The sequence below is a fragment of the Coregonus clupeaformis genome, chromosome 19 (assembly GCF_020615455.1).
Source record: "Coregonus clupeaformis isolate EN_2021a chromosome 19, ASM2061545v1, whole genome shotgun sequence".
NCBI lineage: Eukaryota > Metazoa > Chordata > Actinopteri > Salmoniformes > Salmonidae > Coregonus > Coregonus clupeaformis.
Genome location: NC_059210.1, coordinates 16,793,592 through 16,808,045, shown reverse-complemented (window position 1 = coordinate 16,808,045; position 14,454 = coordinate 16,793,592). Strand labels below are relative to the sequence as shown.

Below are 14,454 nucleotides of genomic sequence, written 5' to 3'. Positions count from 1 at the left end.
GCTTTATCTTGGCCAGGTCGCTTACCTGGTTAAATAAAGGTTAAATAAAATAAATAAATAAATAAAAAACGTAATATGTTATGAATGTATAAAATGTATAAATGTATAATTGCCTTAAATTTGCTGGACCTAATGGGAATCCATAATAAATACAAAAACAAACTTCCTCCCTTCCATTCCCCTTATATGACACTATCTCCCATACATATTTCCTTGTACTTTAAAAATGTCTGCGCTTACTGCTTTCATCCCATTATCTCTGCCAGCAATATAACCCATTTTTCCGAATCAATGTTTTAATTCCCCCCCTACCCAACTGCATCTGTATATCCACAATATTATTTTTCACTGCTTTTTTTGCTATTATATCTACTATATCATTTCCATAAACTCCTGTATGAGCCAGAATCCAACAGAACTGAATTTCAATACCATTTCTTTGTAAGCCCAACAACAGCATAATTATTTATATCCATAAATCCTCACGTTCTGACTTTCCAGATGTTAAACTACACAAAACAGATGCAGAGTCTGAACATATTACTACTCTTCTTGGTTGCACCTGCTCTATCCATTGCAATCAAACAATTATCGCAATATACAGTATACAGATAAATCATTTGTTAGTCTCTTGCATAGATTAACATCGAACTCCTTTGAATCGTCTGTATACACTGCAAGGCAAGAATAAAGCTGATTACTAATATATTGATCCACTATTGTTCCTAAATTATCTTCTTCACAACACTGTTTATTTTCTTAGATCAGGCTAAATTCAACATGTGGTCTTGTATAAAACCACAGTGGCACATTTCCTATTTCCACAGATGACCCTATAACAAGGTCCCTGAGTCCATATTCATCAACACTTTTCCTAATCTCTGGGCCAAAACCCCTCTTTTGATATTGTTCATAGTACCAGCAGTCTTCCAATACTGTCAGTGTAGGATGATCTACCATACTACCCTTCAGTCTTTCCCAGTATGCCAGGGCTAGCTTAACTCTTCTAAGGGATAGAGGCATTTCCCCAGTATCTACTTGTAAAGCCTCAACTGGTGTAGTTTTAAATGCACCATCGCACATCCTGAGTGCCCTCGCTTGTATCCTTTCAAGGCGCAACAACAATGTAAAAGCCGCAGAACCATATACAAAGCACCCATAATCTATGGATGATCTCATCAAAGTACAATAAATATTCAGTAAAGATTGCCTATCTGCCCCCCAATCATGCCCAACTATTGCCCTCATAATATTTAATACTTTCTTACATTTAGTCTCAATACATGTAATATGATGTCTCCAGCTTTTCATCAATCCATAACCCCAAATACTTAAATTATGTTACCTTTTTCATTCGTTCTCCATATAATCAAACACTGACATCTTCCTTTATCTTTTTGTTAGCGAACAACATGAGGCAACATGAGGATTTTAATACAGATAACTTGAAACCCCATGATAAGGACCATTCTTCTACTGCTACAACAGCACCTTGCATGTTCTCTATTACATAAGGAATATTCCTTCCCCTTTTCCAAATGGCACCATCATCTGCATATAAGGCCGTCCCTATACCCTGTCCGATATCCCCAAAGATACAGTATCATCAATCATCAACGTGAATAAGATAGGACTAATAGCAGTACCCTGTGGAGTTCCATTTTCCACCTCATATTACTCCAATCCCACCCTGACATGGAAGGTTCGGTCAAACAAGAAATCCATAATCCAGTTGTACATTCTCCCACTAATACCCATTCCATTCCATCAGTAGACCTTCCCGCCACATTGTAGCATATGCTTTTTCAATGTCAAAATATATTATTGACATCACTTCCTTCATTGCCAAAGCTTTGCCACCTCAGTACTAACTGTAACCAATTCATCAAGAGTAGTCCGTCCTTTTCTGAATCGTATTTATTTATTTATAGGGGACCATGCACATTAATCAACATCAATATTACAATAATGCAACATTCCATGTAAATGTGCTGGGGTTAGCCAAAAGCTAATTTGCACCCGTAGTCCCAGGGCAGCCACAATACAAATACTCATTAAAACAATACAAAATACAAATACATTACATCCAATAATATATAATTCTATAATTCTATAATTCCCTCGATATTTCAAACATGGTGAATTCAGCATCCAGTGATTCTCGAGAATCACACTTCTTACGGTATACATCTTCATGCATTCTTAGCTTTTCTTCCTTACGTCTTTTACGTTCATCACTTAGATTGTCAACTTTATGCACTGCTGCAAAAGCTCTTCTTAGAGCATCTGCTTTTTCTTTGTTTGAAACAGCCATAATATCTTCCTCTGCTAACATAGATATCTGTACTGTCTACTCTTTCCCCATCATCCTCTTTAACATTTTCCACACATCCTCCAGCTGTGTTTCCCTTCCTATAGAAGAACAGAATTCCTGCCAAGCACCTTTCTTTGCATTCTTAATTAATTTCTTAGCCAACGCTCTCTTTCTCTGAAAGACTATCATGCTATCAAATGTCAAATTATTCTTCAAAGTTTTAAAAGCATTATCACGATCAATGATGGACTTATTACATTCTTCAGTCCACCAAGGAACTATCTTTCGTCTACCATCCCCCCCTTATTGGAATAGCCAATAAGACAGCATCCAATATGACTGAATTCACAGATACAGCACAGTATTCTACCGACCCTTCCATGGACAATTTATGACCCTCCTTTTCACACAAAGTGTAAAAAAGTTCCCAGTTTGCTTTGTCAAAGCACCAATTTGAAACCAGTTCCATTTTCTGAAAACATATGTCAAGATCTATGATGCACATAACTGGGAAGATCACTGCCTGTTGTGGATTATATCTTCACTCACATATACTAGCAATGGAGGAGGACACCAATGTAAGATCTAAACATGACAATGTACTTCTAGTCACATTTACCCATGTCCTCCAACCATCATTTATACAAACTAGTCCCCTCCATTCCATAAAATATTCAACCACTAAACCATTGGCTTGAGTTATCTTAGATTGATTCTGGGGATTTTGAGGAAGTGAAATAGGCTTCCGTGTCTACAGTGTCTCATGGGGGACGAACATCATTAACCAAATGTGGAATCGGTCAGGAAACCCACCTCCAAGACTGAAAACTCATTTTTCTAATGAGCAACAGAAAACACACGTGCCAATCGGCGTGTTCAGTGGCTCTTTAAATAGTGTCTTGTAGTCTTCCCTTGTTCCCCCACAGTGGTTGTAACATCTGTCTTGTTCTGCTGTCCACTCTGCCAGAGGGCTCTCACTATTTACAGCTCTGCCAATTACAGATTTTAGCCAGGTGTGTGTGTGTGTGTGTGTGTGTGTGTGTGTGTGTGTGTGTGTGTGTGTGTGTGTGTGTGTGTGTGTGTGTGTGTGTGTGTGTGTGTGTGTGTGTGTGTGTGTGTGTGTGTGTGTGTGTGTGGAGAAAGTACAGTAAATCTCTCCACTCTGACCTCACTGAGTAAACTGTCTGCCTGGGATTTTCCACTGGACTGTCCTTTTCCATTCAAAGGCCTTCTCTTTCCTCTCATGCCCTGGTGAAAGAACTTTAAAAGTTTCAGCCGTTACATTTCTTCTTCTTTTTTTTTACCTCTGACCTTTTCTGATCAGGACAGTAGGAGAGGAGTAGAGCTTTTTCAGAAGTAGTTATACAGGAGAGGAGATGAGAAGAAAAGGTTATTAGGCTGGCTGGAACAAGATTTTTAAGTTCTTTAGTGTGAACTCTGCTAGCCGAACAAGTGTGCTCACATACTCCCTTAAAATACTTTAGCTTGAAAAACGATAAAAAAGCGGCAATAGTAATAGTAGTTTGTCCATTTTGAGACGCCGTAGCCAGTATACACTTCCTCAAAATAGTCCGAATTAATCTAAGATAACTGAAGAAATCTGTCATAAATGTTGACGTTTTTGCCAAAGAGATCATAGTAGTGCAATTTTACATCTAAATAAGATGTTTGGTGCAGTATTTTTCAATGGAAAAATGTGCATGAAAACGAAGATTTAATTGAAGAATCCCTACTGTTGACCAATCACAGACGAAGGGGCATAGACTTCGGCTCCGAACTTCTGCAATTTTGTGTACCCGAACAGCCGAAAAACGAACAAAGCGTCCCAAAATGTCATCATAATATATGCACGAACTCTACCGAACTGTTTCGGCTTGGAAGCATGCGGACACCTTTAAACTGCTGTCACACTGTATATTCGACACCTTGTCTGTTCTGAACAGAGGCTGAAAGAGGAGGTTGGAGAAAGAGAGAGAGAGAGAGAGAGAGAGACTTGGGAGATGAGAATGGGAAAGGGGGTTGAAATGGTGAAGAAGAGTGTGGTAAGGTTAGGAGTGAAAGCAGACTTGGGTTCAAACACTATTTAGAGTATTTCAATTACCTTTAAAGACATTTGGAAGTAAGTATTTTGATTTTGAAAAGACAAGTAGTTGAATATTGGTATTATTTGGAAATACACTTGGAAAGTATTTGAAAATACAATGACTCATATACACTCCCATGCATTTAACCCAGGTATTTGAAAATAGTATTTGAAATTCACTTGACCCCTTCTTACTACAGCTCTCTGCCCCACTCATTGTTGACTCTTAAACCTGTATTTTTTAACTTGACAATTGCTACTGGTGTTTTCCCTAAGATCTGGAAAGCGGCATGTCCTCCCACTACATAAGGGCGGAGATCCTTCTGACTTAGATAACTACCGCTCAATCTCCCAAATTATCTTGCCTAGCCAAGGTATTAGAATCTCTGACCAACTCCCAGCTAATAACTTTGTTAACTTCTCACTCTCACACTATTCTAAATGTGCACCAGTCTGGTTTTAGATCTGGACATAGCACTGTTTCAGCCACTATGCTTGTTTTAGATGATGTGTTAAATTGCCTCGATAATAAAAATCATTGTGCTGCCTTATTTATAGACCTTTCCAAGGCCTTTGACACCATTGACCATTCCCTAATCATTCAAAGACTGTCTGAAATGGGCTTGGATCGGGAGTCTTGCAAATGGTTTAAGAACTATCTGACAGACAGGACACAATGTGTGCTTTCTGATGTTGTCAAGTCTATTTTCCTCGATAGGTTTACCGCAGGGGTCGGTTTTGGGACCTTTTCTCTTTACTATTCATATAAATAATATTGGTCTATCTATTAAATCCTGTAATATTCATCTGTATGCAGACGATGCGGTTATATATGCTGTTGACCAAGCTATGTTAGAGCTGCAATCAGATTTAGCAGAAAGCCCTTGTTGATTTAAAACTTGTGCGGGCAAAAGTAAAATGTCTCAGATGGGCTACATATTTACTTATTGGATGGTTCTCTCATCGAGCAGGTATAAATATCTGGGCTGGATGGATAAAGTAAAAAAAGCTACATTTTAAAGTGGCCTGAAAAAAATAAATATGAAATAGATCTTGCCTTTCTCTAAACAGCAGGAGGTAGATTGTACAATCACGTTTCCTGCCAGTTTTGGACTATGGTGAAACCATTTATATAATGACACAGGATGAGACCCAGATGCAGACACAGGAGGCAGATGGTTTGAGTCTCTGATATTTATTAATAGACAAGGGGCAGGCAAGAGGCAGGTCGAGGACAGGCAGAAGTTCATAAACCTGGTAAGTCAGATAGGTACAGGACGGCAGGCAGGCTCGAGGTCAGGGCAGGCAGAATGGTGTGGCAGGCGGGCTCAGGGTCAGGGCAGGCAGAATGGTATGGCAGGCGGGCTCAGGGTCAGGGCAGGCAGAATGGTATGGCAGGCGGGCTCAGGGTCAGGGCAGGCAGAAATGGTCGGAACCGGGAGGACTAGAAAACAGGGACTGGAAAAACAGGAGCACGGAAAAAACGCTGGTAGGCTTGACGAGACAAGACGAACTGGCAACAGATAAACAGAAAACACTGGTATAAATACACAGGGGATAATGGGGACAAATGGGAGACACCTGGTGGTGGGTGGAGACAAGCACAAGACAAGTGAAACAGATCAGGGTGTGACAATTTATCAAAATGCAGCAGACACCACTCTAAAACTTTTGGATGCAGTCTACCATAGCACACTTTGCTTTATCACAGGTGACAAGTTTAACACTCATCACTGCATCCTGTATCAGAAGGTTGGATAGTCCTCAATAAAGTCCTGTTGATCACTTCATTACTCCCTTTTTGTTTACAAAGCTCTGCTGGAAAAATATTCCAACCCACTGTTAAAATGTAAAAATATGAGACACCAAAACCATTCACAGTGATGGTTAACTCTCGAGGTTCTACTAGTCCATACCGATCTAGGTAGATCTGCTTTCCGTTTTAATGCCCCCCATTCTTGGAATAGTCTACAGAACTCCTTGCATCAGTTTAAGACTCTAGTATAAGATGGGTATAATGAGAGTTGCAGTTGTTTTGATTGAATGAAGAGATTGTTGTGGTTGTAATGTTGAAAGTTGTAACTTTTTTTTGTTGTATCATTTTGTACTGTTGTATTGCTGTGCTCAGGGCACCTTTAAAAATGAGCCCCGGGTCTCAATGGGTTTCCCCTGATGACATAAAAGTTATAAAAATAAAGAAAAGAAAAGAAATGTAGAAAATGACCTGCCTCCCATGAATACAGTGCTGGTAACCAGAAGTGACGTGGTAAATGCAGAATCTCTTTAAAATAATTGTAGCCTGTCTCTCTCTCTCTGTGTCCCAAATGACTCCCTATTTCCAATGCATGACTTTTGACTTTTTTTGGGAAAAGGGTACAATTTGGGACGCAGGCTCTGTATGTGCTGCTGCAAGCACTCTGCGTATTACCCAAGCACAGGATTCACATAACAAGCACTCTCCTTGCTTGCTTCACTTTGTCTACTCATTGGTCTGTCTGCCTCTTTCTCCCACTGCTGTATTTCTTCTTTCTTTTGTTGCCCCCGCCTTTATCTCTCTGTGTCTATCGATACTTATGTCTGGTTTTCTATCCTTTGTGTCTCTCTGTGACTCCTCTGCATCAATCTCTGTCTCTCCTCTGCATATCTCCCTCTCCCTCTCTCTGGTAGTGTTAGACCTCTGGGCATAGTGACGCTTGAAGTTTGAGGGTAACTTTGTTTTTTATTGTATTTTTTATTGTCACATATACCGGATAGGTGTATTTTCACAGTCGGCTCGGGTATTCGAACCAACAACATTTGGCCCTGTTCTGAGAGAAGACAGGGGTTCAGACTTTCCTCCTCTCCTTTTTTATCTTCTCCTCCCCTCTCCTTTCTATGGTGAAGTGAGTACAGAGGCAGACATTGATCCTGAATCTATCTTTACAAAAAAACTAAGTGTTAAGTAAAAAATAGATGATTAGCTGTTCAGGAGTCTTATGGCTTGGGGGTAGAATCTGTTAAGAAGCCTTTTGGACCTAGACTTGGCACTCCGGTACCGCTTGCCGTGCGGTAGCAGAGAGAACAGTCTATGACTAGGGTGGCTGGAGTCTTTGACAATGTTTAGGGCCTTCCTCTGACACCGCCTGGTATAGAGGTCCTGGATGGCAGGAAGCTTGGACCCAGTGCCTTGCGGTCGGAGGGTTACATAAGTACTACTGAGTGTGAGAATGAACAGGGCATATCTTGTACTATGGGTGCATCCCAAATTGCACCCTATTTCCTATATAGTGCACTACTTTTGACCAGGGCCCTTTTGCGATGCCATTTGGTACGCAGCCTATGTCACATGAAGTGAAATCGTACGTTCAAGCGGTTTGTCTCACCTGCTCTTTCTCTCTCCTCTCTTTCAGTGGCGTCCATTCCTGCCAGGTCTGAAGTATGAGGTCATCGATTCTGCCTACATCTCTCTCTACACAGGTAAGCTGGGTTTGTTGTTTTTTGGTTGGCTCTGGCCGTAATGGTCTGGCTAGAATTTTCCCTTAGGCACATACTGTATCTACCTAATGGCGAAAGAACGAGTCTTGCTGCTTTCATTGTAGTTGTGGTATACACACACACACACACACACACAGTTCCCTGGGGTTGATTAGGGTGATAGAGGTAGACGGGAGCACATATGCTATTCCAGGCTGCACTGCCCTGTTGTTTCACAGCAGACAGGAAGGCAGACCTAAGGAACAAAGTGCAGTCCCCTAGCTCTGGACCAATGGACTAGAAATACTATATCAGGGAGTCTTGTGATTCATGGTTGTGTCAATCATTTTGTAACAACCTTAACCCAACCTTGAAAGTGCAGTCCCCTAGCTCTGGACCAATGGACTAGAAATACTATATCAGGGAGTCTTGTGATTCATGGTTGTGTCAATCATTTTGTAACAACCTTAACCCAACCTTGCAAGAGGATTGACTCCCGAGTGGCGCAGTTCGAATCCAGGCTCTGTCGTAGCCGGCCGTGACCGGGAGACCCATGGGGCGGCACACAATTGGCCCAGGGTAGGGGAGGGAATGGCCGGCAGGGATGTAGCTCAGTTGATAGAGCATGGCGTTTGCAACGCCAGGGTTGTGGGTTTGATTCCCAGGGGGGGCCAGTATAAAAAAAAGAATGTATGCACTCACTAACTGTAAGTCGCTCTGGATAAGAGCGTCTGCTAAATGACTAAAATGTAAATGATTGGAGCTCTGGCGTAACGGCTCAGGTGTTGGAATGACAGTCAGTGGTTCCGGATTTTTAATCCCGGTCCAGGCTACGCCCAAATTGCTGCCATATTGTTGATGTCATTCACCCTGCCTTTCATAAACTTATGAGGCTCAAGCTCAAAGAAACATATTTTTTTGTAGGGACACATTTTGGACACAGGGAAACACAACACTGACCCCTTTGTTACCATAGAGACCAGGGTGACCACCATAGACATAGACACAGGAGAAAAGCTCGACAACATTATGTATAATCTTTATGGTGATGTTACGGATGGCCAGAGAGATGGCAAGAATCTAAGCTATGATCTATTCAACGAGGTCACTCTCTATTTCCATCTCTTTATCTTTCTTTTCTTTCCGCCATCCTTTCATTTCTACACTGCTATAATTTTGAGACATACTGGAGGAGTGGATTTAATCTCTCGTAAACATTCAATAATGGAAACATGGCCTGCGTCCCCAAAGGCACCCTCTTCCCTATATAGTGCACTACTATTGACCAGAGCCCTATTGGCCCTAGGCAAAATTTGTGCACTATATAGGGAATAGGGTGACATTTGGGACGCAGACATATATTCATTGAATCTGTTGCATCACAATTTTCCAAAAGATTCTCTATCATGGACACACACAACTGCAGTTTTTCACCTATGGTTAAGTTTGACTGACTTAGTCAGAAACACAGCTTTTTTGAAAATTGTCACTTTCCATTGGATCACAATTTTCCAATGTCTTACTTGACATATTCCTCTTCAAATAAAATAAAATTGTATTGGTTGCGTACACGTTTTGCAGATGTTATCACTTATGTTCCTAGCTCCAACAGTGCAGTAATACCGAACAATACAAAACAATACAAAACAATACACGCAAATATACCCAAAAATATAAAGAAAGGAATTAAGAAACATGGAAATATTACATTTACATTTACATTTACGTAATTTAGCAGACGCTCTTATCCAGAGCGACTTACAAATTGGTGCATTCACCTTATAGGCAGTGGGATAACCACTTTATAATATGTTTTATTTTTTTATTTTCTTTGGTGTGGGGTAAGGGGGTGTAGAAGGATTACTTTATCCTATCCCAGGTATTCCTTAAAGAGGTGGGGTTTCAAGTGTCTCCGGAAGGTGGTGAGTGATTCCGCTGTCCTGGCGTCGTGAGGGAGCTTGTTCCACCATTGGGGTGCCAGAGCAGCGAACAGTTTTGACTGGGCTAAGCGGAAACTGTGCTTCCGCAGAGGTAGGGGGGCCAGCAGGCCAGAGGTGGATGAACGCAATGCCCTCGTTTGGGTGTAGGGACTGATCAGAGCCTGAAGATACGGAGGTGCCATTCCCCTCACAGCTCCGTAGGCAAGCACCATGGTCTTGTAGCAGATGCAAGCTTCAACTGGAAGCCAGTGGAGTGTGCGGAGGAGCGGGGTGACGTGAGAGAACTTGAGAAGGTTGAACACCAGACGGGCTGCGACATGCTGGGTGAGTTGTAGGGGTTTACTGGCACAGGCAGGGAGCCCAGCCAACAGCGAGTTGCAGTAATCCAGACGGGAGATGACAAGTGCCTGGATTAGGACCTGTGCCGCTTCCTGTGTAAGGAAGGGTCGTACTCTCCGAGTGTTGTAGAGCATGAACCTACAGGATCGGGTCACCGCCTTGATGTTAGCGGAGAACGACAGGGTGTTGTCCAGGGTCACGCCAAGGCTCTTAGCACTCTGGGAGGAGGACACAACGGAGTTGTCAACCGTGATGGCGAGATCATAGAACGGGCAGTCCTTCCCCGGGAGGAAGAGCAGCTCCGTCTTGCCGAGGTTCAGCTTGAGGTGGTGATCCGTCATCCACACTGATATGTCTGCCAGACATGCATAGATGCGATTCGCCACCTGGTTATCAGAAGGGGGAAAGGAGAAGATTAGTTGTGTGTCATCTGCGTAGCAATGATAGGAGAGGCCATGTGAGGATATGACAGAGCCAAGTGACTTGGTGTATAGCGAGAATAGGAGAGGGCCTAGAACTGAGCCCTGGGGGACACCAGTGGTGAGAGCACGTGGTGCGGAGACAGATTCTCGCCACGCCACTTGGTAGGAGCAACCTGTCAGGTAGGACACAATCCAAATCCCCCGGTCAAACCCGGACGACGCTGGGCCAATTGAGTGCCACCCTATGGGACTCCCTGTCACCGCCGGTTTTGACACAGCCTGGGATTGAACCCGGGTCTGTAGTGACGCCTCAAGCACTGTGATGCAATACCTTAGACCGCTGTGCCACTCAGGAGGCCACCATGTGCCTTTTACTGAGGAGTGGCTTCCGTCTGGCCACTACCATAAAGGCCTGATTGGTGGACCGCTGCAGAGGTGGTTGTCCTTCAGGAAGGTTCTCCATCTCCACAGAGGAACTCTGGAGCTCTGTCAGAGTGACCAGCAGATTCTTGGTCACCTCCCTGACCAAGGCCCTTCTAACCCGATTGCTCAGTTTGGCCAGGCGACCAGCTCTAGGAAGAGTCTTGGTGGTTCCAAACTTCTTCTATTTAAGAAAGATGGAGGCCACTGTGTTCTTGGGGACCTTCAATGCTGCAGACATTTTTTGGTATCCTTCCCCAGATCTGTGCCGCAACACAATCCTGTCTCAGAGCTCTACGACAATTCCTTCAACCTCATGGCTTGGTTTTTGCTCTGACATGCACTGTCAACTGTGGGACCTTATATAGACAGGTGTGTGTCTTTACAAATCATGTCCAATCAATTGAATTTACCACATGTGGACTCCAATCAAGTTGTAGAAACATCTCAAAGATGATCAATGAAAACAGGATGCGCCTGAGCTCAATTTTGAGTCTCATAGCAAAGGGCCTGAATACTTATGTAAATAAGGTTTTTCTGTTGTAATTTATTTTTCATAAATATGTTTTCGCTTTGTCATTATGGGGTATTGTGTGTAGATTAATGAGGGGAAAAATAATTTTAGAATAAGGTTGTAACGTAACACATTGTGGAATACGTCAAGGGGTCTGAATACTTTCCGAATGCACTGTATATGTATATGATGGTGTGCATAGACATTATGGACAGTATCTAAATAGAAAAGGTGTGTACAGCAGTAGTTATATGGGATGAGCCTTAACTAGAATACAGTAGCATTACAAGCATTTCGCTACACCCGCAATAACATCTGCTAAATATGTGTATGTCACCAATACAATGTGATTTGATTTGAGTATATACATGACCAGTGTTCAATGACTATGTACATAGGGCAGCAGTCTCTAAGGTAAAGGGTTGAGTAGCCGGCCAGTAACAGTGACTAAAGTTCAGGCCAGGGTACTGGGCGGAGGCCGGCTAGGGGTGACTTTTTAACAGTCTGATGGTCTGGAGATGTTTCTCAGTCTCTCGGTCCCAGCTTTGATGCACCTGTACTCTCCGCCTTCTAGATGGTAGTGGGGGGGGAACAGGCCGTGGCTCAGGTGGCTGAGGTCCTTGATGATCTGTTTGGCCTTCCTGTGGCACCGTAGATGTCCTGGAGGGCAGGCAGTGTGCCCCCGGTGATGCGTTGGTCTGACCGCACCACTCTCTGGAGAGCCCTGTGGTTGCGGATGATGCAGTCACCTAGCGGTTTTATGGCCCGACAGGATGCTTTCAATGATGCATCTGTAGAAGTTTGTGAGGGTCTTAGGGACCAAGCCAGATTTCTTCAGCCTCCTGAGGTTGAGGAGGTGCTATTGCGCCTTCTTCCCTACACTGTCTGTGTGCTTGGACCATTTCAGGTTGTCAGTGATGGGCACGCCGAGGAACTTGAAGCTTTTCACTCTCTCCGTCGATGTGGATGGGGGCATGCTCCCTCTGCTGTCTCCTGAAGTCCCTGATCAGCTCCTTCGTTTTGTTGACGTTGAGGAAGAGGTTATTTTCCTGGCACCACTCCATCAAGGCCCTCACCTCCTCCATGTAGGCTTGTCTCGTTGTTGTTGGTAATCAGGCCTATCACTGTGGTGTCATCTGCAAACTGGATGATTGAGTTGGAGACGTGCGTGGCCACGCAGTCATGGGTGAACAGGGAGTACAGGAGGGGGCTTAGCATGCACCGTTGTGGGGCCCCCGTGTTGAAGATCAGCGTAGGGGAGGTGTTGTTTTCTACCTTCACCACCTGGGGTCCGCACGTCAGAAAGTCCAAAACCCAGTTGGCTGAGCTGTAGTCGATGGACATTATTGTTACATACAGTGAGGGAAAAAAGTATTTGATCCCCTGCTGATTTTGTACGTTTGCCCACTGACAAAGACATGATCAGTCTATAAGTTTAATGGTAGGTTTATTTGAACAGTGAGAGACAGAATAACAACCAAAAAATCAAGAAAAACGCATGTCAAAAATGTTATAAATTGATTTGCATTTTAATAAGGGAAATAAGTATTTGACCCCTCTGCAAAACATGACTTAGTACTTATTGGCAAAACTCCTGTTGGCAATCACAGAGGTCAGACGTTTCTTGTAGTTGGCCACCAGGTTTGCGCACATCTCAGGAGGGATTTTGTCCCACTCCTCTTTGCAGATCTTCTCCAAGTCATTAAGGTTTCGAGGCTGACGTTTGGCAACTCGAACCTTCAGCTCCCTCCACAGATTTTCTATGGGATTAAGGTCTGGAGACTGGCTAGGCCACTCCAGGACCTTAATGTGCTTCTTCTTGAGCCACTCCTTTGTTGCCTTGGCCGTGTGTTTTGGGTCATTGTCATGCTGGAATACCCATCCACGACCCATTTTCAATGACCTGGCTGAGGGAAGGAGGTTCTCACCCAAGATTTGACGGTACATGGCCCCGTCCATCGTCCCTTTGATGCCGGGAAGTTGTCCTGTCCCCTTAGTAGAAAAACACCCCCAAAGCGTAATGTTTCCACCTCCATGTTTGACGGTGGGGATGGTGTTCTTGGGGTCATAGGCAGCATTCCTCCTCCTCCAAACACGGCGAGTTGAGTTGATGCCAAAGAGCTCCATTTTGGTCTCATCTGACCACAACACTTTCACCCAGTTCTCCTCTGAATCATTCAGATGTTCATTGGCAAACTTCAGACGGGCCTGTATATGTGCTTTCTTGAGCAGGGGGACCTTGCGGCGCCGCATGATTTCAGTCCTTCACGGCGTAGTGTGTTACCAATAGTTTTTTTGGTGACTATGGTCCCAGCTGCCTTGAGATCATTGACAAGATCCTCCCGTGTAGTTCTGGGCTGATTCCTCACCGTTCACATGATCATTGCAACTCCACGAGGTGAGATCTTGCATGGAGCCACAGGCAAAGGGAGATCAACAGTTATTTTTTGTTTCTTCCATTTGCGAATAATCGCACCAACTGTTGTCACCTTCTCACCAAGCTGCTTGGCGATGGTCTTGTAGCCCATTCCAGCCTTGTGCAGGTCTACAATCTTTGCCCTGACATCCTTTGTGAGCTCTTTGGTCTTGGCCATGGTGGAGAGTTTGGAATCTGATTGATTGATTGCTTCTGTGGACAGGTGTCTTTTATACAGATAACAAGCTGAGATTCGGAGCACTCCCTTTAAGAGTGTGCTCCTAATCTCAGCTCGTTACCTGTATAAAAGACACCTGGGAGCCAGAAATCTTTCTGATTGAGAGGGGGTCAAATACTTATTTCCCTCATTAAAATGCAAATACATTAATAACATTTTTGACATGCGTTTTTCTGGATTTTTTTGTTGTTATTCTGTCTCTCACTGTTCAAATAAACCTACCATTACAATTATAGACTGATCATTTCTTTGTCAGTGGGCAAACGTACAAAATCAGCAGGGGATCAAATACTTTTTTCCCTCACTGTAGGTATT

General features: G+C 43.4%; 1 protein-coding gene across 1 annotated transcript in view; it reads left to right on the top strand.

Moving 5' to 3' along the window:
- b4galnt4a (beta-1,4-N-acetyl-galactosaminyl transferase 4a) overlaps positions 1-14,454 on the top strand; it is a 476,874-nt gene that overhangs the window by 418,109 nt on the left and 44,311 nt on the right. The window contains exon 9 of the mRNA XM_045227106.1: positions 7,787-7,853. Within this exon, the coding sequence (XP_045083041.1) occupies positions 7,787-7,853 (67 nt within the window). The remainder of the gene's footprint in view (positions 1-7,786; positions 7,854-14,454) is intronic.